Raw genomic sequence first — 26,993 nt, 5'->3', positions numbered from 1 at the left:
AGGGACAAAATACAAACACACACATGTATTCAATATACGCAACAAACAAATGAAGCAACATTGTCTCAAATTACAAGTCAATCTTCAAAACATATCTCTCATAACAAAAACAACAAAAATTGGAAATCAAACAGACAGACATAAAACCTTAGCATGTTTAATATACAACTTTATCAAACAGAAAAAAAACTTTGGTTGTGTGACCCAATACCACCATCCATGACCAATGTATGGTTTTTCGTTTAATTCACACGTGGGAGTTAATAAACAAAACCCCTCACACTCGCACACATACATTTTCACACACTGTGCCCCATTGATTGTAAATAATTTGTTTATTATAACCTTTTGACTTTTTCCCTTTGATTTTTTTGTTTGTAATATTTTTATGTGTCTCGCTTAAATGCGCGATTACATACATACATACATACATACATTGTGACCATAAGACTTACCTGCATCCAAAATTCTCTGTTTAACCGAATGCTGTCGACTGTGCCAAAATTGCCAGGCTTTGATTTCATCTTCAGGGGATTTTTCTTCACGGAACATTAACATAATGACACTCTGTTCGGCGAAAAGAGAAGGAGAAAATAATAAATTAGTAATTTATTTTTTTAATCATTTTACAATAAAATAAAAAAATACAAAAAACATTCAACTTTAAAATATTTATTATATAATAAATATATTTTTAATGTTAATAAAAGAAATACATAATAAATATTAAGGAAAATATATAAATTAATAAATTTATTTCCCATACTTTCTAAAAAATATTTTTTTAATGCTTAGATTTTTTAAAAAAATGTTTTTTCAATCATTTATGAAAGAGTATAGTTTTTAAAATAATTTATGAAGACTTTAATCTATATTTTTTCTAATAGATATAAAGGCATGAAGTTTTTAAAAAATATTTTTTTCTATCAAGGCGTGGATTTTTTAAATGCATCAATTTTTTTAAAAATATTTTTCAAAGAACTTTTGAAGGCGTAAATTAAAAAAAAATTTAACTGCTTTTTTTTGAAGGCGTGTAGCTTTTTAAAAAAGAGGGTTTCCCTAATTTAAGGGAATTAAAGTTAAATTTAGAGAACAAATTTTCTACTCTGTTTTTTTCTCATGGAAAATATAATATCTGTAAATTTCCCAATATTTACTCCAAACCAATGAGATGCCTGCTTGAAAATTGTAATAAAAAAACATTCCAAAATGTTTCTTACTAATTATCATATTTAATGATCTTCTAAAAATCTCCAAAGAAAATCAATAAATTTGTTTATTTTCTTCCAAAAATTAAATATTCAAATTTAAATATCATATCACGCCATAAAAACAAAATACATGGAGAGAAAAGGAGAAGAAGAAAAAATAAAAGTCAAAATGATTAGGAAAAATTGAGGGAAATCTGTTTTGAAAATGAATACTAAAACAAATTATAGATTTTTTTCATCACAGAAAATTAATAAAAATTTACATAATTTTTCTTTTCTATTCACAAAAAAATGAGATAATAACATAGACTACTAAAACAATAGAAAGACAAGAGCTAAGATGAAGATGAGCAGCATCTGCAAAAAAATAGTATTCAAAACAACCCCTTCTTCGCTATTTTAACACCCTGTGCATCCTTTAAGTACATTTACATCTTAAAGATTTGTTATGCTTAGTTAAAAAAGGTGAGAGACAGTTTGATATGCGTGTAGGTAAATGATATCATAGCTGTGTGTGTGAGTGTGTGTATTTGTGCGTGGATCATAAATAATTTTCAGAAAAGAATGAACTAACAAAAAAAATTTGCATTCAATCCTTTTTGGCTGTCTACGGCATGGCTACTGTTGTTGTTCCTTTTGGGGGATGTTAACACCGCCAGGGGGAAAAAGGGCTTAATAGTTAAACAAACATAAATTAATGCTGACACTTTATGCTGAAAGACATTTGATTTCGTCTTATTGTGAGCAAGACTAAAGGCAACGATCGTGAAACGGAGTCTGGGGCTGCTGCTGCTCGCTCTGCTCCTCTTGTTGTTTTGTTACTTGAGCCTTTGGCTTAATTTATTGGAATTTTATGCAAATAATTTTAAATGCATTTTAAAAACTGCATCTTATCTTCATTTTTTTTTTTGTGAAACTGAATAAAGATATACCACGACAGAGACTTAGCTACGCAATGCAATCATCAACGCCAGCCATCATAGATGTTTAAAATAAAAAAAGTCAAACGGCTCTGCAGCAGTTATTGGAAATGGCAAACACATCTCAGCAAAAGATCGGTAGCATTTTCATGTAGCCAGACATTACAAACAAAATAAATTGATATCATAAAATTAATACAGTTAAATGTCTGTCTGTCGGTCGGGACAGTGTTATGGCCTTTGAGAGTAAAGTGAGGCGAACGAACGAATTGAGAGAAAAAAATATGTTTTATATTTTCTAATTTTCTTCATGGTCAGGCCTCAAGGCCTTTGGCTGCCAACCATACATTTAGATGGAGGGGTAGAGATATACTTTAAATGAAAAAAACACTAAGCTATAAACACAACCACGCATTTGATATTAAGCGTACACGCATCAATTTTAAACGAGTGAAATCTTTGCTTTTTGCAAAATGGTGAAAATCACTTTTTACGATAAAGGAAAGTTACAACTTGAGCTTAGGCGACAAATTATAACATCAAATTGAAAGCAATGAACCAACAAGACAAAAAAAAATACATTCAAGAGAAACCATGGAAATTTGAAACAGTTTTCATTTGTTTCTCAAAATAAAAAACATGAAATATCCTTTCAAGTGTTTGTCAAAAAACAACAAGCAATTTGCATATCCGGTTTCTTGAAATTCGTTTTCATATCTTTTTGATTGATAATGTTTCGTTTTTTTCTTCTTCTTCGTTCTCAAGGAAATAGTTCTGCACTTAACCCTAAATAAATTTACACTTGAACTTTAAAAATTTCCATCTGATGATAGACTGCGCAAATTGCCAAACAAAAGGAATAACAAGGATCCGAGACGAAAAAAAAAATCAACAGAAATAAATCATTCATACAAATCATTTATCATTCATCATCTATCAACTCATCATGATCGTCATCATCATCAGCAGCGGCAGCTTGATGATCGTCTCCTGTTAGGCCATATCATTGGGAAACAATCGCACACACAACACACTGATTTGAAATGACATTGACGAGTGAGTGAGTGATCATCTAAGGAAAAAGGCCCGCAAGGCCTTACAACAACTGTACTTAAAGAAAAGACAAAAAAAGGGGGTAGTTGTCTTTCTTTTGCCAGGACGGGAGGAAGTGCTATAATCTTAAATCATGCAGAACATGACAAATCACCAAAACGTTTGTTTATATAACTCTTTCTTTTCACACACACGCACGAAGATGACTCGTTTCACTCTCATGATGTTTGTTTAAGAAATTGTCTAATCCATGGGGTTCATCATATATCAAAAATAGGTCTCAGAAAAAATAAACAATAAAATAATTTAAAATTTGCATATCTGCATGCTTTTCTTCTCTTCTATCCTTGCTGATGATTTATCTCTTCGTTCTCTCTTTTTATTTGGTTTTTTTTTATTTCTCTTTAATAGACTTATCTGGTAAATGCAATGTGAATTCTTTCTTTGATGTAACCTTACCTTGGCTGTTGTATTTTTCAATGGCTTATCCGGATCGGGTATATATTCCAATGTTATGCCATAAAATTGTCCTTTATTGATGTATGTAATGCGATCATCTTCTCGTCGTTGTGATGATGAAATTGGCGATTCCAGATGATATCTGAAGCCAACATTTGAGAAACTGTAACAAAAATTAAAGAAAAAAGATGTATTAATATAATGGAAAGGAAATAATTAAAATAAATAATATTCAAATTTCAAAATTTTTTACAGATTTATTAGAGTTTTAAAAAATAGGTCCCAAGGGCTACTAGTTCTTTTCGAAGGTTGAATATTTTTTCAAAAAAATATTTATGTAGCTCAATAATGATTATTTGAATAATGATTGTTCGGTAGTATGCTTTCTAGAACATTTTTAAAACAATTTGACGTAGACCTAGTGTCTGGGAAAATTTTTTTAAAAATGTTTGTCAAGGACTTCTATTGATCTTCTGTGAAATATTTGAATTATATTTCTAGAGCTTTTTAATGAATGTATTTAAAATATTGTAGTTCTATGTACATTTTCTGTAATATACATTTTTAAATGAATAGAGACAGACGTAATGACATTAAACGAAATTTTTGAACATGGTTCCCAAGGGCTAATATTGAATTCATACGGAATATTTGACCTATTCTTCTGTGTTTTTAACGAATATGTTAAAAGTTATTTGTTCCAGTTCCAGAATAACTTCTAACTTTTGAAATATTTTTAGGGATGTGAAATAGAAAAAGCTTAGATTTAAGGAAAAAAAATTGCATTCAATCCTCTTTGGCTGTCTATGGCATGGCTACTGTTGTTGTTCCTTTTGGGGGATGTTAACACCGCCAGGGGGAAAAAGGCCTTAAAAGTTAAACAAATATAAATGAATGCTGATACTTTATGCTGAAAGACATTTGATTTCGTCTTATTGTAAAACTAAACGTAAGATCATGAAACGGAAACTCGGGCTGCAGTTCGCTCAGCTATTTTCCGTTTTGCTCTTATTTTGTAACTTGAGCCTTAGGCTTAATTTATTGGAATTTTATGCTAGAGCTAATCGTGTTATGTTTTTTATGAAATATATTTTCTTATGTAGTATTGAAATAATTCTGAGTTTAAAAAATATTTTCTTTTGTGATATATTTTAAAGATTTTTATGTAGAATATTTTTAAAAGGTTTTTTCTCCTGCTTAACTCTTTTTCTTCTGCTATATTTTTTAATTTTATAGTATTCAAATTTTCCTCAATTTTTTAATTTCAAAAACTAATATTTTTTTTTAATCTGAAAAAAATCTACTCACATTTTTGGTATTTGTATTTTATCCGCATCATTTTGACGGCCAAAATCATGCCATGGCCTGGAACGAGTAGCACTGCCATTGGCACTGGTGCCGCCCAATGATGTGGTCGGACTATTTTGACCGCCATGGACACTAACAGCACCGCGTGGTATGCTGTTAACGGAAACTGGAATGCCACCATTGTTGTCCAATAAAGAGCCGGGCTGGCAAAGTTCTGTGTAATCGAAGGACTGTAAAAAACAAAAAATAGATACAAATAAAAAATTGTTTACAAACAAAACTGAAACAATATTGGATGTTATTTTTTAAGGTTAAACTAAAAATAAATGTAACAACAACAATAAAAAAATGAAAATACAAATACAGGACGCTACACGCATTACACGAAGAGTTGGAGTTATACCAGTTTTGTTTTTGCTACAAACATACAAAATTAAACTAAACACACAGGCTGGAATAAAAGTTATTATTAAATTGCAAAATATTGGATCCTTTCAATAATGACCCTCTTAGTGGGTCTTTTTTAAGGATCCTCTACATAAAATGTTAAATATTGGGTTTTAATGTTTTAGTTAAATGTTTTTCTTTTTCGCTCAAGTTCTATTACTAAACTTACCTGTTGTATATTGTTTTGATCACGCGGCGTTATGGCATCAGCTCCAATACCCGAATCCGGACTAGGCAAATCCACTGTTAGTCCAGCTGCAGTAACTGCCTTGGCATAGATGGGTGTACCACCATTTTTCAAAACATTTGGTGTGGAATGTGGTGGCGGTATGCCGTTATTTGTTGTGGTTGTGGTAAAACGTCCCTCGTATGTAGTACCCGGTTGGGGTCCCTCACTGTCACCGTATATGGTACGTGTGGGTGCATAACCTTGGCCATCGGTTGTTGTGGTGGTGGTGAAATATTCCCGATAATAGGGTTCCGATAAAAATGTCGTGGTGGGAGCTGTGGTGAGACGGCTAGTGGCATACATGCCATAGCCATCGGCTCCTATGTACGGACCCGGACTGGGTGTTTGTGTGTTGACATTGCCACCGGGACCAACGGCTGAATTTTGATGGGGACCCTTTTTTGTGAGAAGAAAATGAAAAGAATAACAGAAGAAAATAAATCATAAAGTATTATTTGCGGGGGTGTTGCTGTTAAGCTTATTAAAGTTTAAGTGTTGTGAGAAGAAAGAAGTAAAAAAAACAAAAACTTTGCACATGTGTCCCAACATTTTTTGTTGGTTTGCTAAGGAAAGGGAATCTGGTCCGGTTGGTTCGGTTTGCTTTGGTTTTTTAAGCCCATCGTTAAAGCATTTAGCTTTGTGGAGGTGTGCATGTTTTTGCTGTTGTTGAAATAAGTGCTCAATGAAGCTGACTGGCTGGTCGTCCGCCTGCTTCGTTGTTTGTTTGGTTAGCTGATCTGTGGCGTGTGTGAGGAACGTGTTCTTTTTTGCTGCTGCTTGCTTGTCGGACTCTTTCATATACTTTTTGGAGAGGAGATTCCGGTTTAGTAACTACTGGCGCTAAATCATTTGTTGATTTTTGTTAGCAGCCTTTTTTGTACCAATGCCAATGTTGTTCTTCCCATCATCATCATCAGCAGCAGTAGCAGCAACAACATCAGCATCATCATCAACAACTGTTGTTGTTATTAACGGTTCCACCAACCTGTTCCCCAACACCTTACTACTCATAATCTTAGGATTGATGATAATAACACAAAAAACAGTAGCCAGAACAAAGGCAAAGCCAGAAAAAAGCGGCCTACCGCAAAAGGCAATATATTTGACACCAACTGTCATGAAAGTGAAACCATAACAACAACAGCAGAAAAAAAGCAAAAAAGAACATAACACGAAAGAAGAATATAGACCAGCATCAAAAATTTGTGGCCAAGCCGGCAGGCAGCAGCATCATTGATGAATTTGTCATGACCAGTTTATTTCATTTTTTTTTTAATTTTTTGTTTGAGTAGGAACTCTTCTCAAAGTTGTTTACAATGAATGGGGGATGAACGTTGGGGTTCATTGTGCTTAGTTTTTGTTGATTTTTTTATTTAACGTATGTGTATGTGTATAACTCACCTGTAGATAAATTTGAGTGCCGCCGCCGGCAGCGTACATGGCTTCTGTTTGATTTGTGGGACTTCCAGGACTGGGTGGCGGTTCTTTAATTTGTATGTGTGTGGGCGATGGTGATTGTTGCAATACAATGACCTGTTGAGGGCAAGTAATTTGTGGGGTTTTGTTTATAGAACAATACAAATACGATGATATATACAAAATAAATAGCAAAAAAAGAAAACGGGCTAAATTTCCAACAGAAAAAAAAAAAATAAACAGGATTTTCAGTGGAGGGAACTGTAAAATGCCATGGCGTTGTTGGTGGGTTGTGGTGTGTGTGTCTTAAGTCTTTTGTACTTTAGCATAATTTAATTACAATACTGTTTACCATTTTTGCCAAGTTTTTTTTTCGTTTTTTAATATAAAAATAAATCGCGTTGGCGTTTTCTATACGAAATAAAATGTGTATGCTTAATGCCTGCCTATTTATTTTCTTTGAATACCATTAAAAAAAATCAAAGAAACGGCATTAAAAATAACAATAAAATTCCGTTTTTAAAAGCAAAAATTAAAATAAAATTCAACTTAACTTAAAATTAGCATATTTCTCTTCAAATACTAATCAAAAAAACTAAAGCTATTATTGATCAACTGCATCATCGTCATCCGCCTCTAATGCCGTGGCAGATGATTACTTAACTTTTTATTGGGCATTACAAAAACAAATATCAAACATAAAAACGCATGTCAAATTGCTGACAGAAATCATCATCGGCAGCAACACAGCATCTTAATGCGTCACATGAAGAAACCTTCAAAACCTAAACAGAAAAATTTGAATCATCTTCGTTTTTGTTTTGGATTTTTATTTTCTTCTTCATCTTCTTATTAACCATCGAAGAAGTGAAAACAAATAAAATGCGCTGCGATCGATGTTGAAATGAGGAGGCCCCACCTTTAAATAAATTTCTCTATATATATTGTTGGAATTAGTTATACCATGTAATCCAATGGTGATAAGAAAAACAACATACATGTAAACAATAAAATAAAATAAAAATAAAACGAAACAAGAAAATATATCTATTAAAAGCGTTTAATTAAAATAAATTAGTTAATTTTTTTGTATTAAAAAGGGTGTTGCGCATTAATAAAAAGAAAGTTTTTTTTTCGATTCGTTTCCAATGGATTTTTGTTTTTAATAAATGATTAATTTATTATCCAAAACTCTAAAGAGGTGACATTGTCTATTTCAAATTTATGTTTAACCTTCTCAAGTCATCATTTAAACAAAATATATAGGTATGTGGTGTCAAATCTTATGGTGATTGATGTATGGCTTAGAAAAATTTGATGTTTTCAAAGTCAGCCACCAAACAAAAATCGGTAGCTAATTATAATTGGTGATGCTTGTACTTATCAACTCTTTAACTCAAATTATAGGCTTTGCATCAATGTTATTGTTATCTTGAAGATCTATCATTTTTCTGTTAGGTTTTTTTTGTTTTAATTATTATTTTTTTTTTTTTTGTTTGAGGGAAGTAAATATAACCTGTCAAAATATTAAAATAATAGTAAAACACAAAATAAGGGGAATTTGTATGCAGGTTACAAAAAACAGCCTTCAACACATTTATGGACAAGGAAAGAAACAATTGTTGAAAATGGTATTTGAAAAAGAAGAAGTATTTGGAAATAATATATGCCACAAGTATTAAAGAAAAACGCCAAAAAATAATTTTTAAAACTTTTGAATTTTGGAAAAATTATACTTTTTTGTCCGCTTTTTAAATTTCTTCAGTCTAGTAGTATTTTCTAGAATTAATTTTTTAATGCCAGAAATATGTTTAAATTGGATTAATCTTAATTTTCAAAAAACTGTTCACAGATGCTAAAATCTATTTTTTTAAATACTATTCCAATATATAATACCTAACAAATATTTGTTTCTTTTTATGTTACTGTTCTGTTATCAATTAATTTTTTTATTTATTTATTATTACTTTTTTATTGCAAAAACAAAATTTCAAAATCTCCAATATCAAAAAATATATATTTATCGTTTTTATTTTGTAGAATTGTTGCTAAAAACCCGTTAATTTAATTTATTTTTATTTTCCTTTAATTATCTGCACATGATCATAAAATACAGCAAAAATAAATGAAATAAATTTTCTTCATTAAAAATCAATTCAAATGCTAATATATTAACAAAAAAAAAATATATATATATACAGAAAAAAAATCCCAATACTTTGAAAAATTCAAACAATAATTCATTTATTTAAATTCAAAATATCGATACCATAATTCTCAAAAGAAACAACAAAGGAGATGCACAAAAACATATTTATTATATCATGGTATTAGATGCTTCTATTTTGAAAATGATTAAATTGGAATAAAAAATGATAACAAAAAATACTTTTTTGATACCCAAAATCAAAACAAATATATCAACATATTTTTATTTAAGGAAGTATTAAATTTGTTTGTATTTGTATTTTCTTTAAATGTCACAATATCATAGCTATACGATTTAATGGCATTTTCTGTTGATTTTGATTTTTTAGGTGTTGTCTCATCTGTGGGCGTTATTTAATGGTCATTGATTTGTCTTTATTTAATGGGTATTTGTGTATTAAGAAATAAACATTAAAAAACAAAATTTATTCTTAAAATTTCCAATGAATAAATATCAGAAAGAAATATACAATATATTCCAAAAAATGTCCTTGAAATCCACTCAGATTTTAATTCTTTAAAATCCATAAAAATAATATTTTTCCTCCAATACTTTTTTTGTTATTGTTGTATACATATTTTTGTGTCTTTCTCTTCATAATCTTGGTGTCATTAAGTTGTCATTTAATTTTGCCATTCTTATTGTCCAGCATTTTTTGTCCATTGTTGTTTTTTTTTTTCATTTTGTTACGTGTAACTAGAATTGCATACAGGAAGTAAATTCCATCCTACAGTTACGTCAAATGACGTAGTACGCAACACTAAGAGATAGTTATTGTATAACAACAACAACAAAAATAACCACGCAAATATATTAAAAGATTGGTTTTCTGTCAACGACAGACAACAACAAATACAAATTTTGTTGCGTCGCTGTTTTTTTTAATTCGCAATGCAAATAAAAAGGTAAAAGACGACATCAAGCAGACAGGTAGGCTGGATGGCGGGCTGGCTGGCTAGGTGGCTTATTAAGGTGTCTCTTGCGTTTCAGTTTTTTTAGCATTAAAACATCATAAGGATGTCATAAAATTGCCATTAAATAATAAGTTTTTTGCTGTTGTTGTTTTTGTTATGATGGAGGATTTTTTTAAATATAAACTATAAGCAACACTTTTAAGTTATTTAAGGCAAATGATAAGCATGTCAAAACATATAATATAAAATTAATTATATATGCATTTTGTACAGCCTATAAGGAAACTATTTTGAAATGTAAGAGGAATTGTACAAATTTAAAATAAATAAAGGGAATTTCCATATGACTCAAACCATGCAAGAATGTGAGTAATCCAAGTGCCTGAATGGAGCCTAAAGGGAATTTTGTAACAATTTTGAAAGGAAGAGATATTCCGAAGGAAATTTATTATATTTTCAAGAAAAATATTTTGATATCGAATATACCATTACTGAGTCATAAATTATCAAATAAAAATTTCTCAGAAGTTTATTGAAAAAATTTCAAATTATTTCAAACTGAATAATTTTTCCTCGTCCGAAGAAAAAATTATTAAAGGATCTCCGGTTTACATATAATATTTTGTTAAACAGTTCTCTATTACGGAATACTTTTTAAATATTACTATATGTTATTAGAAATTTACTTTTGGTTGTTTTTTTTTATTCTGGACTAATATTTCCTTTTGAAGAACTTGAAAAATTTGTGTATATTTTTTATTCATCTTGGTCTTCTGCCTCAGACATTAATAAATTATTATTATTATTCTTAAAATTTTAGGATAGAAATTTAATTGTAGGCATTTAATATTTTTCTTTTCGATTCTATTCCGCAAATAAAGTCGCTGAACTTTTTCTTTTATATCGAAACTTTTTATTCGATATTTTTGTCTCCCAAATGGATTCTGATATCTACAATTTTTATCTGATATCTTTAATTTCGGATCTTACTCTAGTACTAGAAAGAAAAAGATTATATTAATTCCCTTACTTTAAATTCCCTATCCATTACATTTTCGTTATTTTCAAAATTATTTTATTCTTGGAACCTGATTTTTTATAAGCTATATTTTCGAAACATTCCTCAATTAGCAGGGGTGCAGTATTTAATCTCAAATTTGTCTCTGATTTCATTGCAACAAATTAATTTTTGAAATTCCATTTCAACATAGCCTTAGGTTACATATAAAAATGAAAAAGACCTACTTCAAATATTAACAAATATTTGATGTAAATTTATTAATTCAAAACAAAAAATCTATGCCTAAAGGTCATCATTTCCCAACCTTAATGATTTAATCAGATAAGATTTATTTTTTATAATTATAAAAAAAAACATAAATATTTCTCCAGCAGACAGACACCTGTTGATGAAGAAAATTTAAATCTTTTTGGGAAAAAAAGAAAAGCAAAAACAACAACAACATCTTAAAACCCACTTCACCACTGATGATAACACTTTAAACAAAACACAACATATTTTGAAATTTCCAAATAGGCTGAAGAAAAAAAAAACTAAATGGTCACAACAAAACCAGTTGATAACAAAAAACAATATATTTCAAAAGCATCAACAACAACAATTTACACATCTTAAACCTTACTGACTTAGTAACACATATTTGAAATTTGTAACGAAAAAAAAACAACCAAAGATAACATGATTATAATAAGGCCCAGCGGCAAGTAGAAAATCGAATTGGTTTAAAATTGTGATGTTTGTGACGTTAAATCAAAAGGCCCATAGGCTGTTTTCGGTTTTGTTATTTCGTTGGGGCTCTTCTACTTTAAAATTCAAAACATCCAACAAATTAAAATACATTTAAGAAAAAAAGCGAAATTATATTAACATAAATACAACAACAACACACACACAGAGGAGAATTAGATAATTTATTGTTGTTGTTATTTGAAACTCAAATCGTATGCAAGATATTTTGGTGATGCTGCTGAGGCTTAAGTCATTTTTTTTGTTGATTTGATTATCATTTATATCAAATCAATATTTAAAATGTATGCGTTTTAATTTGCATTATTTCAAACTGATTTTGTTTGAGATGAAACATGTTTTTTCGAGCCACTGTCGTTCGCTGTTATTGTATTGGCTGTTGACAACTCCAGCTTTAACATCATTAGTGAGACACTGCGAGACTAATTTTGTTTTTGTCTCCATCTCCCCTAATTCTCTTCGACAAAAATGATTTTTTGTTTTTCCTCTTTGTACCAAAAGCAACAAGACCTTGAAGTTAAACAAAACAAAAAATAACACACTGACTTAACAAAATGCCCAAGAGAATGAAATAAAAATGACGCCTAAGAATACTGTCTTATATATATGGTCTCTATCTAAGTGTCATTTTTATATAAATAACGAAAAAAAATATAATCAAAACCAAAAAATCGATAACAATATTTATAACAACAATAAATTGTTAATGATTGTGACAAATAAAAAATATGAGAGAACAAAAGAAAAAAAATCTAACAACAATGTTGCAATACTGCTGTGTGTTGTTGTTGCTGGCTTTTTTAAGAATCTTTTTTGAGCTTTAGATCGCTTTTTTGATAATTAATTTAACAGGAAATGAATCAAAAGAATTTTTAGAGAAAAAATCTAAATAGAAATATGAAATGAAGAATAAGGAAAAATACAAAATTAAATTAATGCATATGCAAATTATAAAGAACATCAGAAAATAACTTATCTAATCGTTTCATAATTTTCTTTCAAAAATATCTATTAAAAGTTATTAAAAACTAAAGATTTTTTAGGAATCAAATATTTTTAATAAATTTTATTTTAATATAAATGTTCTTTAAATAATTTAAAAGTGAAAAATTTTATTATAAATTACATCCATCATAAATTTTGTGCAATGTTTTCAAATATTTCTAACCAATTATATATATAAAATATATAATTTTGTTGTTTTGTTTTTAAATGTCATTCTAAGACATTTTTCCCTGAATTGTTTAAATTTTTCTTTTAATTTTTATTTTTATTAAATAATTTAAAATCCAAATATTTGTCTTTTTTTTAAATTTGTATGTTTCTTTCTTCCACAATCTTTTTGGAATATAAATTCCTTTATTTTTTAATAATTTTAAAATAAATATATATATATATATTTTTTTAATTCCTTTAAATGTTTTCCTAAACACAGAAATAAATTATTTATTTAAATACATTGGTTATGGTGTGGTAATCCAAAACAAAAGACTTAAGACCCGAACTTGTTGCGAGGGTGTTACATTTACACAGCTGGTTGGTTGGTTGGTAGGTTGAATGTGCTAATGCACCACTACTCCCACTCACACACACACACATGTAATTTCTTTGATACTCTCCAACAACATTTTAAGGCAACACACACATGCCTGGCATATGGTTTCATTCGATTTTTTTAAATAAACAATATTAATTTTTAATAATTTTTTTTAATTCATATTTTTTCACTAAATTTAGCCCACTTTATCGTTTTTTATAAAATCAATTTATACCTCTACTTTTTAATTTTTTTGTTGAAAGAAAAAAAAATATTTCCAAAAATTTTTATTTTGCACTTGTTGTTTTTTTTCTTTTTTGGTTTCTTTGAGGTTTATTTTTTGGCTTAATATTTTGTTTTAATAAATTATTTATTTTTTCGAAAAAATCTTTGGTTTTATATTATTAAGTGGCTTCCAAAATAAAATTCACTGTTTATATTAATAAAACACGTTATTTTTTTTGTAATACCAAAAAAAAAAAGATCGTTCCCGCTTTTTTTTCAAATAAATACGTTGTGACAATTTTTGTATTGTTTTGAATGAAAAATTATGCGCTTAGCCGAACGACCTTGTCAAGACCACGTTATAAAGACGACTAAAGGTATGTAAAGAGTTGTTGGCTGCGACTGTTAGTCTCACAACAGCTAACAGCTACCAAACGAAACAAACAACCAGGCAGGCAAGCAACCTACCTACCAACCAACCAACTCGTATACTCTGAGCCTCAATTGATCAAACCAAAATAAAGCAACAACAACACAACAAAAAACCACCACCATTATCACATTTAGCTTGCGCTAAGTCTTCGTTGTTGTGTAGAGATGTTGAAGTGTGAATATCAGCACGGTTATTGTGTAGAGTATGTGGACAGACGATCGTGGACTATGTGCTTTACTCATCGGAGGAGAGGCGAGCTCACAAAAAGATCACATGTTTCTTAAAAGTAAAGTAGTGGAGAGTTCGTCGTTTAGCTACTGAGCAGAAAAAGAAAAATAGTCATACTTAATGAAGTGGGCATTGTGAAGGGAGGAATATTGTTGTCGTGATTAAATAATTATTATGCAATTTAGTACATACTATGTATATAAGAAAATCTAAAGAAAGTATATGAGAAAAAATGGCATTCTGTGTAAAGAGAGAAGAAAAATACTGAGAAAAAAATTGAAAGGGTTTTGAATCAAATTCGGCGGCCATATGGAGATAGGAATTTGTCGATCATTTTTATTTAAAACTATTAAGAGATTTAAAATGCCATAGAAATATGGTATATAAAATGAATATGATCATTGTGGAAAATGGGTAAAATATATGTGCATAATTTATATTTTTTAAGAAAATATTAACATCTGTCTCATTTAGCCGAATTAATAAATTCTCTGTGTTCCTTACAGAAAATAGGAAATAGGATATAGAAAATAGCAAATTTAATAATAAAAAATGATTTATTTAGACCATAAAAAATATATATTTCTACACCTGTACCATTAAACTGATATACTAAATTAAATAAAAAATATTTAAATATATTTTAAGATATATGGAAATAAGAGATTTTTTTCATTAATATCAATACATTTCTATTCCAATTATAATTATTGGTTTAAAGTGAATTTTGAAAAATATACAAAAATCTGGTGTTTCTGAGGTCATAATCTAATTTATTTTAAAGATTACAATATTAAACAAATCGGAAGAAGTTTAAGGTTTAATCTTTCCCCATGAAAACAAAATCTTATAAAAAGGTTTGATAATTTTTTGTAAAAAATTCATGAAAAATTTGTTTTTGAGGTCATTGAGTGACCATAATCCCTTAAGGGAGTTATTTTAATTTGATAATGATTTAATGCAATATTTTTATAATTATATATACTCCATTTCCTGACACGAATGCATTCATCGTTTTTATACCCTCAACTTTAAAAGACATTTTTCCATCGAAGAGCAAACTAAGCTTACATGAATTATAGACATATATAATTATTTAGAATAGACTTGAGTTCCATTCCAATACAGGTGACCTCAAGGTTCTAAATAATGAAAACTAAAACTTGTCATTTGTATTTGGGATGCAACAACAAATTGACATAAATTCAATTCTCCAAAACTATAAAAAATCTTTATGCATTTTATTTTTTTGAAAAAAATTGAATAATACATTTATAACATAAACATAATTAGTTATGCAAAAATACATGAACCTGTTCTTGATTTAATTCAAATTGGATACTTGCGGTATTGAATTTATTATACTATAAAAATTTATACTATAATAATATCTATTATTCTATCATGTCTTTATTACTTATGTTTATTTCGAAATATTTAAAAAAAGAACAAGGGATGACGCAAATCGTTCTTCCAAAAAATTCATATAAATTAAGTTGCAATAAAATTTATATGCACAAAAAATTATAATGAAATATGACTCAGAAAAACTAAAAATAAAATGCATACAAATACCATTTTTTGTATAAAAACTACAAATACTGTCATGCTATAGCAATTTTTACGTGGAAATTTTTGGTTCAAAGAATTAACAATTCCAATAAAACTTGCATCATACTGACATAAAGTTCATTAAATCTCGATAAAATGCTTATTTACATTCATTTTAAATAAACTATAAGTTTCCACAAAAAAATACAATTCGAAATTCAAAATACATAGAGTGCCCTTTTTAGGTATTTTATAATTTTTATAGGCTTTTTTACTCATTATGTATTAAAAATTGATTAGGAAATAAATTAATATAAAAAAATGTACATAAAAAAACAAAATTCAATTTTCTTTTGTTTAATATTTAAAATTTTAAAATATCTCTCTTCTAATCCACTAAATACCCTCAATAAACCTGAACGATCATCATTTTTATCATACAACCATTTGGTTTGACGACTTCCAACATGTTGCAAATAATAAACCCTTATTTTCAAAATTCCAATTCAAGCATTGGTTGACGATCAAACTTTCATACACAAAATTACAACACTCAATTTAGGCAGGCATACAACCAGGCACACATTTCCTCATTTATATCGTACAACCAAACAATTGGATGAAAAGAGAAAAAACATATGTCTCCTATCAAGACAAACAGAGATAGACTGTGTATAACAGTTACCAGAGGCTTTGCATGCGAGCATGCACATTACGGTAGCACAGTTGAGCACAACAGAGAGAGTAAATTATAAACGAGAGTACAATATTCAACCAATAGCCAAACGTTGCAGTCGGGCCATATGGCTGTGCCACAGCCACATACACACACACACACGCGAATACCCATTTGTTTGTGCAAAACCAACAACTATTAGAAAACAAGCCAGGCGTTGTTGTATTTTTGTTGTTATATTTTTCAATTGAATACCACCGTCCAATTGCAAAGCTAAGATGACAAAAAAAGTGTGGAGACACACACAAACACATACCCACAATAGAATGCATACCATTGCAAATACACCAAATGCCAATAGAAAAATGGGTGTAACAGAAGATGATGAGGTAGAAGAAGAAAAAAAGAGAGCACAGCTAGAGTGTGTTTTTGTTGCTGTCATAGAGTGGAGAGTGGGGTGGAAATACTTTTTTTTGCAGAATGGTGAAATGTATGAATGAATGAACACGAGCGAATGATTGTAAAGAAATGGGTGGAAGAAAGCTAAATGAAGGCATTAGAACAAATCAAATAAACTTAGTATGAAATGAGACATTTGGTTGGGAGGAATAATACTTGGAATATAGCGTATGTTATTGCAAAGCTATATTAAGGAGAAGAGTAATGGCTAAAGGAAAAAAATGTCTCCATAGCATTTTTTTCTTAATTTTCGTATAAAAACGTATATGTTTTAAACAAAACTGGTTTCTTTTGCGTGTTGCGTCCTTTTTTCTTTGAGTTAATATACAAAAAAATATACTTATTCTTAATGTGGAAAAAGTGCAAAAAAGAAATTATATAGAGGTTTTCCTGTAATTAACACCTGTTTTATTAAAGAAAAAATATTTGATTTTTTTCATGGATATCCTGTTAACCTTCTGTTTCTTTTCTTTTGACTGATGTCTGTCTACTTAATTTTTGTGAAGCAGCATACAAGTGGTCAACAAAAACAAAAGCTTTGCTTCGTAGGCGACGACATCGTTTTCTCGTTGCACAAAAAAAGAAATTGTGAAGGTTCACTCACCTTTTGTCCGCTACTGGCTGCTGAGCCATTACTAGCGGTACCATTCTTAGGATCTTTACGCAAATCTTCGGGTTCTCGTTTAATGCTAATCGTGGCGGTTGCATTGGATTGCTGCTGCTGTTGTTGTGCTCGTTGTTGATCAGCTGCTGTTATGACGACAGTACCCCCACCGCCACCAGATCCACCATTGGCGGCGGCTGCACTGGCTGCCACAATGGCCGATTGTTGTTGGTGGGCAATGTTTGAAGCTGTGGTGACATTTGCGCCGGCCGCCGCGGTTGTTGTGGCCGATGGGTGTGAGCCAAGCAATAAGCCTTGTATCTCGTTTTGCGATAGGCTTGACACATCGAGAGGTGTGGTTTGACCGTTAAGTTTGCTAACAGCCGAACTGGGAGCACTAAGCACACACACACATACAAATTTGCGACAAATTTTTGTTTGTTTGACGACGATAGAAGTTTTCAATTAAATTGGAAAAGAGGGAGAAAGAAAATAAAAAAAAAATATTTAAATTAATAAAAAATGTTGCATATTATAAAATTTCAATATCATTGAGAGCCAAAACGAAATCACACACGCACGCACATATGGAGAAATATATTGCACAATTCTCGTTGGAGAGTATTTGGGGTACCTGTAAAGAATCTTTATGATATTTAAAATAATATATAATATACTGATTCCCAAATGCAATAGACGGATTTTTTAATTTAGTAGAAAAATAATAATTTATACAATGAGAAAAATAATTAAAATAAGAGATTTAAATAAAAATTTATTACAAATTAATTAATATTAAACAATAATATAATACAAATCATCATTAAGTATTAAATATATTATTATTAATTAAACTAAATAGTATATTTTTAATAATTATTACATAGTTCAAACTTAGTTTACAATTTAATGCTAAAATGCCTTAAGGTTTATACCAAGATTTCCTCTTGTAAGTAAAAGAGGCAACATCCCGAATTTCTTTTGAATCGAAATACACAAAAACTTACAGATGAACATCAGTTTTGTTAACAAGTTTAACGGTTAGTTTTCATATTGAAAATTATGAAGTTGTCCTTCATAATCACAAAAAAAATCGGTAAGGATATTTCGAATTTTAAGAAAAATAATGTCTTTAAATTTAGAGTTATTAGAATTATTTTAAAAAACATTCCAGGACTATTAGATTTATAGAAGAATATTTTTTCCAGGGCTATTTTTTCTAGTATTATTAGGGAATAACATTTTTAAACTAATATTTTTAGATCTATTTAACGAAAATTTATATATGAACATTTCGTCTAGGTTATTAGTGTATCGATTACGTCGTTGATTTTTTTTTTGTATATTATTTTCTCGAAGACTATGATATTTTCATATACTATAATATTTTTCAAGAAGTACTACCCCTGTATTTAAAAAAAATACCCTTACATACATCTCTTATGACTAATTAATCAGGAAAAGCCGATGATTTTTCTTCAAAAATTGTTGAAATTTTACGGAACTAAAATTTCATTAAAGGCCGCATTTCTCTATGCGATTGGCATTTATTTTCAATTGGTATTCCGCATGAGCAATTTTCATTTTATTATAATTGTACATTGACACTTTACACAATTGGCTAGCTGCCTAGTTGAAGCTTTTCCTTTGTTTCTTCAATTTATGGCAATGGAAATTGCCTTGAACACAACAACAGCAGCAGTAGTAGCAGATAAAATGGCAAAAAAATCCTTTGGCTTTTTCGCGATATTTTGCCAATTATGGTGATAATGATCATAATTGTGTTTTTGTTGTTATACTTTTTTATGGTCTACAACAACAACAACCATAACAATGGAATAAAATGATGATCATGGAATGTAGCGTATTGAACAGCTATGTATATATATATTTATAATGATATTGCTTTTGATCATAATATTGAGTAGTGAGTGTTTCGGTAGCCAAAGCATTGTTGTTTCCACTGATTCCATTGGCAATGATAATAGTGCAAAAATCCATATAACAACTTAATTGAACTTGAATCGGGTGGTACTACTAGTAAAACAAACCCAAACAACAAAAAAGAAAAACTCGAAAAAGTTTCAACATTAAAACTAACCCGTTTCCATGTTGCAGCATTAACTGCCGGTGCTGCCTGCCTGCACTGCATGTTGCATAGAGTAGTGTGAATATTACTGCATAACACACATAAAACATAAACAATTCTAAGCACGCTCTGCTCTTGGGCTTTGTTTTCTGCAAGGCAGCAACGAAGCATTCAATATAGTTTTCATGGTGGAAAACAGTCAAAAAGGAACCCAAGTGGCCGGTCATTATATTGACGTTGTAACCCGTGTCGTTTGCTTGTGTGTGGTTGAGGTTCGTAATAATAATAAAAAACTCCATCCTTGATGCTGGAAAAATTGCACACACCGAAAAATAAACAAACAAAGAATGGCATAAAAATCAATCAAAGCCTGTATTAATGCAACCAACATGCAGAACAGGAGTGCGGTGGCCCGTCAGTCAATTGAGTAAGGCTCTCGGCGGGTTGGTAGGTAAGGTAAACAAACATAAAAATCAGCCAACCACAAAAATCATGTTTGGTTGTTGTTGATTTTTTTTTTTGCACAACAACAAAAATTGCAGGCACGCGTCAACAATTTAATGCCACAAATCACATTAACAACAACAACAACAGTAACTGTGAAAACTAAGCAGCAGTGGAGAAGTTTTACAAATCAAACACGTTCCCACAAAACAACACACAGAGACACGCTATAAAACAATAGCCCAACCCAAAGCAGAAAAGCAGCAGCGACAACTACACGTAATCTAAAGGAGAATCTAGTCTAAAATTACTTTGGCATCACAACACAACACACCAACTTGTATATCTAGATGAGTGACTTGAGCAGCAGCAAATGACGGCTGGTGGCAATTGTCTTTTTGTGACTTGTCAGGCAATCAAGCAACCAAACAGTCATCCAATCATTGTGGGAAATCTGAGGGTGTTAAATGCAAAAAAATGAAATTGTGTAGTTTGATTCAAAAAGTATAATTCAAAATTATGCCAATTCAAATTAAAAACAAATCGGAACAGGTGTTGCTAGAATATTTAATTGAATTTTTGCTTAGATTTGAAATTCTTCTTACAACTGACATGCACAGTTGCCAGCATGTGTGATGGAATCACATGGCAACACATAGCCAAAGACATAGAAACCGTAAAGACTCGACAAAATGCATTTTGACAAAATAGTTTATGAAAACATATCCAGGGGGAATCAGACATAACAGAGGCATGTTAAGAATAAAAACGCCAATACGCGAAAATGTCTGTATAAAATGTAAATAAAATCAACACATTGTGTTTTCATTTTATAAGCTTAAGATATAGCACTAAAACCGTTTAATAGTGTTCGCTCTGTTGTTATGATATCTTGTTATTATTATTTGGTCTTTGACATTGAATTGTCATGCTTGTTATTATTATTTGGTTTTGATTGAAATTAATAATTCATTAAAATCCGAAACCGAAAAATCTAAAAATATTTAAAATATTTTTTGCAGACAAATCATAACACATGTCATTAATATTTCATGGCATATTATGTGTGCGGAATGGTTATGACTTTTTATGGTATTGTTTTTCGAAGACAACATTTTTTTTGAAACAAAAACAACATGTAATCAGAAAATATTAACAACTTAATTATATAAAAATGTGTTTAAAAAATATTTTTTTTATAAAAAATTTTTTAAAAATATATTTAATGTAGAACTTTTAGGGCATGGATATTTTCAAGAATATTTTTAAGATTATTTGGTTTGAATTTTTGAAATAAAATTTATTAATGAATATTAAGGCTAAAAAATAATATTTTTCCAAGGCTATTAGGACATAGATTTTTAATTAAATATTTAACACAATATTTTTTTTTCAGGGCTATTGGGGCGAGATTTTCAAAATAATATTTTTTCCAGGGCTATCAAAGTGTCGAATTTGAAATAATATTTTTTGAAGGCAATCCACTCCTTAGATTTTTGAAGAAATAATATTTCCAAGATCATTAGAGCGCAGATTTGTAAAAGAATATTTTTCCAATGGCTATTATAGAGAAGATTTTTAAAAGAATATTTTTCAATGGCTATTAGGGCGTGCATTTTAAAAGGAATATTTTTCTGGGACTATTTGGTCGTGGATTTTTAAAGGATATTTTTCCAGGACTATTTGTGCGCTGATGTTCTCTCAGAATATTTTTCAATGACTATTTGGGCGTAGATATTCTCCCAGAATATTTTTCAATGACTATTTGGACGTAGATATTCTCCCAGAATATTTCCCAATGGCTATTTGATCGTAGGATTTTAGGTCGTGATTTTTTTAAATAATATTTGTCAAGGGCAATTTTTTCCATGGCCGTTAGGAATATATAACAAGAAATTTTTTCCAGAGCTGTTAGGATGTACTGAATATTGGTAATATTCGGAAAATATGTCCGTGCAAGGAAAAGATGCTATCACGAAATATTACCCAGGCTCGGAATAAATAATTGATCAGGTTAATTTTTTATCTTCTTTTTGATCAGACCCTCGTATTTTCCCTCGTATATTGAACGGTATTCCATAATTTTTTAAAAATCATTTTTATGGACCACCTACTATAAAAAACGCATTTGTCTTTTATTACCGAAAAAATTAAATAATTATACATTAATATTTTATTTCTGATAAAGGCACACTAAAACCTTTCACTTTTGCATCCTCCAAAAAACATTTTGAATGCAATTTATTTTTATTATTATTTTCCCCTGCAGTTATATAAACGTGGCATTGAGGACACAAAAAAAATATATTTTTTTTTAAGAAAAAAATTATAAATTTCCATTATATCTACATACATCATCATTAATATTAGCGACTATTTTATTTTGAATTTATTTTGTATTTTATTTTTGGAAATTTTTTTCTATAATGTTGATTTTTTCAACACCGTGATGCGTTAATGGTTTTTAATCCTATTAACAGTCACACGCTAACTTTTCAACGCTACATTGAACGTTGGCGTTACGATGCCGCCACTGCCGCCATCTTTTCTTCTGTACACCATGCGAGGCGATAATGCTGATGAAGAAAATGTGAATTGATTCTTTTTTGTTCTCTACAGCACTCGTTCGGATGCTCTGCTCCTTGTATTTGACCATTGTGTGGTGGTGTTTGTGGTGGCACAGTTTGAAAATGTCGTGACTTCATAAAATCTGAAAATTATGAAAGACGTTGATGTGTTTTTTATGAAAAAAAAATTCGCCCAATGCCGATCAGCAATAGCAACAGCATGTTTATTATACTGCCACAAAATTAGCTATGTATTGGTAAGTGCATATCATGGTCAGTTGGGTTTTTAATGGCAACCATAACACTTTTCAACCAGGCAGAATACATTCTCTACTCCTTCAATAGGTCCTGGGCCGCAGTGGTGTCTAAGCTACATGCTAACCACCACCTGCTGCTGTTGTTGAAGTGTAAGCTTTGCCGCAGAATCAATACACCACTAGACGCCTTAAAAATTGTTATGTTTCGCTTATTATGGTTTCAAGAAAGGGGGAGGGGAAATTAAGAAAAGAATCTTCTACTGCCATCCTGCTATGGCTGACTGTCAGTATCGATTTTTATTTGCCTTGTTGAATATGCAACAAATAAACAGTTTTATTGTCAAGTCAATGTATCAGCATATTGGCATATTAGTTTCTTTGTTTCCCTACAATCGGAGAGGGAGAGAGGGTCAAAGAAAATAGGCATGGGTAGCGGTGTTTTTTTTGGTTAGACAAAAAAAATGCTGCTTGAAATGAAATGAAAATAAACTGACGTTACGCGTAATCCCCGCTTAATGAAATTGATTCCCATCCATGCCACATCACATTAACAAAGAGAAAAGAGAGGAGAAAAGAAGATGCAACGAATGCCACAAAATGCAATGCCCGACTACCTTAGTTTAACATTGATAATGACAGACAATTGGAAAGAAGAAAGACTGCAGCACACAAAAAATACAACTCAAGGAGAAAAATCAGGGATTTGCATATTTATTTTCAGTTCAGTTGCAGAGGCCCAACTACTGTTGTGTTGCAACCAACCCTTTGCTTAATTTGTTCCCATTCTATGTTCCTCCATTGATGATGATGCCTTCACTGATTATTTTCTGCCTGCAACTGTTGCCAAGATAAACATCAAAATATTTGATTTTAACTATAGGAATTCCTTTCCTTTTTGCAAAGGTAAATATGTGAGTGTGTGAGTAAGTACAAGGCTCCATATAAGAAAATGAAAAACAGAGAATTGTAAGAATGAAAAAAAACAAAAAAGAAACATTTTTGATTTTTATCTTGATTTGTTGAAAACTTCAAATAAATCTAAATAAAATTTAATTTAAAGAACAACGACGAATGGTAGAAAAAAAAAACAAAAATTAAAAAGATTTTCAACAAGAGATAAGAATAAGAGTTCGAAGCTGTAACTGCAACAACAACAACTAAGTTGATAAAAAATTACTATTACAACTGAATTGTTGTTGTTAAGTTCATGTAAAACTTGCAGCTTTGCCACAAAAAAGCAAAAAACACTTGCGTGCAGTAAATTAGCAGCAAACATAAAGTGTGTGGCATGCAACGTGTCATAATTGTTGTGCTATGTACAATATGTATAACTGGCTGTGTGATTGATTTTATATTAAAGCTAAAGCTTTAGTTTTTGTGCATGCAGGGGTGTTCATAAAATTTTTGTTTAATAAATAAATGTTAATTTTTTCACTTTGGGTAGGTGTTGTAATTATGTCAGTGGGTAAAAAATCGTGTAAAGATATCTTCGAACTGGAAAATTAAAGTGTATTCGGTTGAAATATTAGAACATAATTTCAAAATACAGTCAAAATCGCTTAATATGACGGAAACGGGAAAAATCGTTGCTATGAACGATATGTCGTTATAAACGATATCAAATAAATGGAAGAAACTTTCTCGGTTCTTTGGATACAGTCGTTATAACTGAGATTGCTTTATAAAATCTGTCCTTATAAAGGAATTCGACTGTACACAAATAGGATGTTACCATTTTCTAAATTTTTCTAGATGGATTTGATGGACTAATTTATGATGTCCCAGATTTGAGAAACAGGATACAGAAGTCTTGATTTACTAACTCTAATCGTCCAAGTTACATAAATTTGAATCTTGAAGTAGAGAAGTGACCATAGTTAGTCAGTTGAAAGCTTGAAGCGTATCGTGTGGTCTTTTTGTAAATTAAGGGCAAGTCTATGATATATAGTTTCAAATTTGGACGTAATACGAATTGCATTGACAGATGAAGCTCTTTTCATCTGATTGATGGGGAATTTTATTTTTCTCTTGATTTTTATTATAAGTATTTTTCTAGCGATGAGATCCGAAATAGGTGCCGATGGTGTTATAAGGAAACATGACATTCTAAAAAACCGAATATTATTCTACTGATCAGCTTCGAATTTTATTAAAAATGTGGCTTGGATCTTCAACGTATCTAAAATGACCGACAGAATTATATGGGACAAAAAATGTACCATGGGAACCATAATTGCAAATAACAACCACTTAGCCAGATCGATGTTGCAGTAAGGACTGAACTAGACTAAAAATGGGGCATTATCTTTATAATAGGACCTACAGCTTATGTGAGGGTAATTTTTACCCTCTGGAAACCCTTATTGCCAAATTACAAAAGTTTAGATTGAATAATGCGGTCTATGACCATCTAAATACTGGAAATAGGTCGGAATTCGTAGATTGACTATTTTCTGTGAGGACACCTTCCAAACAAATGCGTATTGTGTCGAAAAGCTGACTGTATCGTTGAAGGGGGTTATTTCAAAACGTGAACCGATCCAGAATTTTATACCAAACATTTTATTAATAGCTATAGGCTAGCACTGCAAGGCTAGTATTATACTGTAAGGAATTGTACTCCGATCCAAAATAAAAAACTAAATAAATATTGGATCCCTGAAAATATTTGAAGGTATCATTTGCTACTTTACAAAGTGTGACTTCTTAGCTCGAAGTCTCAGGAAAAACATCCATTTTTAGTTATTTTATGGTGTTTCGGCACCCACCTCAAAATAAATCGACTACGACACGTTTATCTCCTCCAAAATGGTAAACATATTTTTAAAAATAATTTTCAACGCCCTGTGGCTTTTATGAAATATAAATAATAATTATAGCAAAAATAGGTCATATTGATCCATGATTTTCAGGAACTAAAATCCCCATATTTATTTCTAGTGATGGCGCTGTATGGGGCAGGTTGAAATTTGTTGTGGAGTACCAATATTTTTTAAATAAGCCCAATCTATCACCAAATATTCTTTTTATTTTATATTTTTATTTTTGAATTGCTCTCAATAAATTTTATAACAAATAAATTATCAAATAATGTCATTGCCCTCTCCCATTACTAAATTTTGGAACTAGAATGAATGACCTTCTACCTTAGGACTCCCCTTGAAATATGTCATAACAATAGCAACAACAAAACCATTTCAAAAGAAAATGTTATACTTCCCACAATAATAGGAACAAAAAGAAAAAAAAAAACAACAAAATTAAGACATTTTCTTTAGTTAATTTTTTTGGAGATTTTTTTTGTGGTTAAAACGGTTTATTACTTTGTGTCAACCGTTTTAATGTCTTTTATTTTTGCCGTTTTTTTTTTTGAACCAAGACATCCATTTCTTGTTGATTTCATGAATCACACATGTTATTTTGGAAGTAAAACATATATTTTTTATTGCCTGCTATACACCGAGTGAGTGTACCGAGAGTAGTACAATCCAACAAAAAGACACTGTAAACGTGCAACACCTCTGGGGACCGGCAAAAGATTCAAAAAGTCATTAAACTATAAAAAAAACTCATAAACCTTTTTTCTGCTGCTGCTGCTGTGGATACTTCCTTACTGCCCAAGAAGATGTGCGTTTGTCTGCCTCCTGCTCTGTCCGAAATGTAACAAACTTTACCAACTACTATTTTCGTGGAAATTTCAAATTTTTTTTATTTATTTTTTTGTCGGTTTTGTTTTTTCTTTTGCTTTGTTAAATTGTTTCTTGTTACAGTAACAAATTGTTCCAAATTTTTGTTGTTTTTTTTTGTTTTTTGGTAAAGGGGTTATAAGTAAATATGTTTTGTTTTTTTTTTTTTAATATAAAAATGAGGAATTCTTAATAAATGTAGTTGGTAACAAAAAACGTAATTGTACGCAATAGCAATTGTCATTTTTTGGTTTTGTCACATCTGAGTGTGTGTTTGTGTGACGGTATCAAATTTAATAACCA

At 30.2% G+C, this 26,993-nt stretch overlaps 1 protein-coding gene across 4 annotated transcripts in view; it reads right to left on the bottom strand.

Moving 5' to 3' along the window:
* The window catches only part of LOC133335508 (protein grainyhead), a 161,555-nt gene that overhangs the window by 27,062 nt on the left and 107,500 nt on the right, over positions 1-26,993 (bottom strand). For 3 of the 4 annotated variants that reach the window (XM_061543784.1, XM_061543785.1, XM_061543787.1), the window contains exons 2-7: positions 17,648-18,044; positions 7,029-7,160; positions 5,568-6,023; positions 4,952-5,181; positions 3,644-3,806; positions 456-567 (exon numbers count right to left, since the gene is read on the bottom strand). In XM_061543784.1, coding sequence (XP_061399768.1) covers positions 456-567; positions 3,644-3,806; positions 4,952-5,181; positions 5,568-6,023; positions 7,029-7,160; positions 17,648-18,044 — 1,490 coding nt within the window. The remainder of the gene's footprint in view (positions 1-455; positions 568-3,643; positions 3,807-4,951; positions 5,182-5,567; positions 6,024-7,028; positions 7,161-17,647; positions 18,045-26,993) is intronic. The other variant, XM_061543786.1, reaches the window with a different exon arrangement.

This window comes from Musca vetustissima, unplaced genomic scaffold (genome assembly GCF_032173495.1).
Source record: "Musca vetustissima isolate MV318-11 ecotype Yass unplaced genomic scaffold, APGP_CSIRO_Mvet_v1 utg9639, whole genome shotgun sequence".
Taxonomy (NCBI): Eukaryota; Metazoa; Arthropoda; class Insecta; order Diptera; family Muscidae; genus Musca; species Musca vetustissima.
This window is presented reverse-complemented; position numbering and strand designations above follow the sequence as displayed.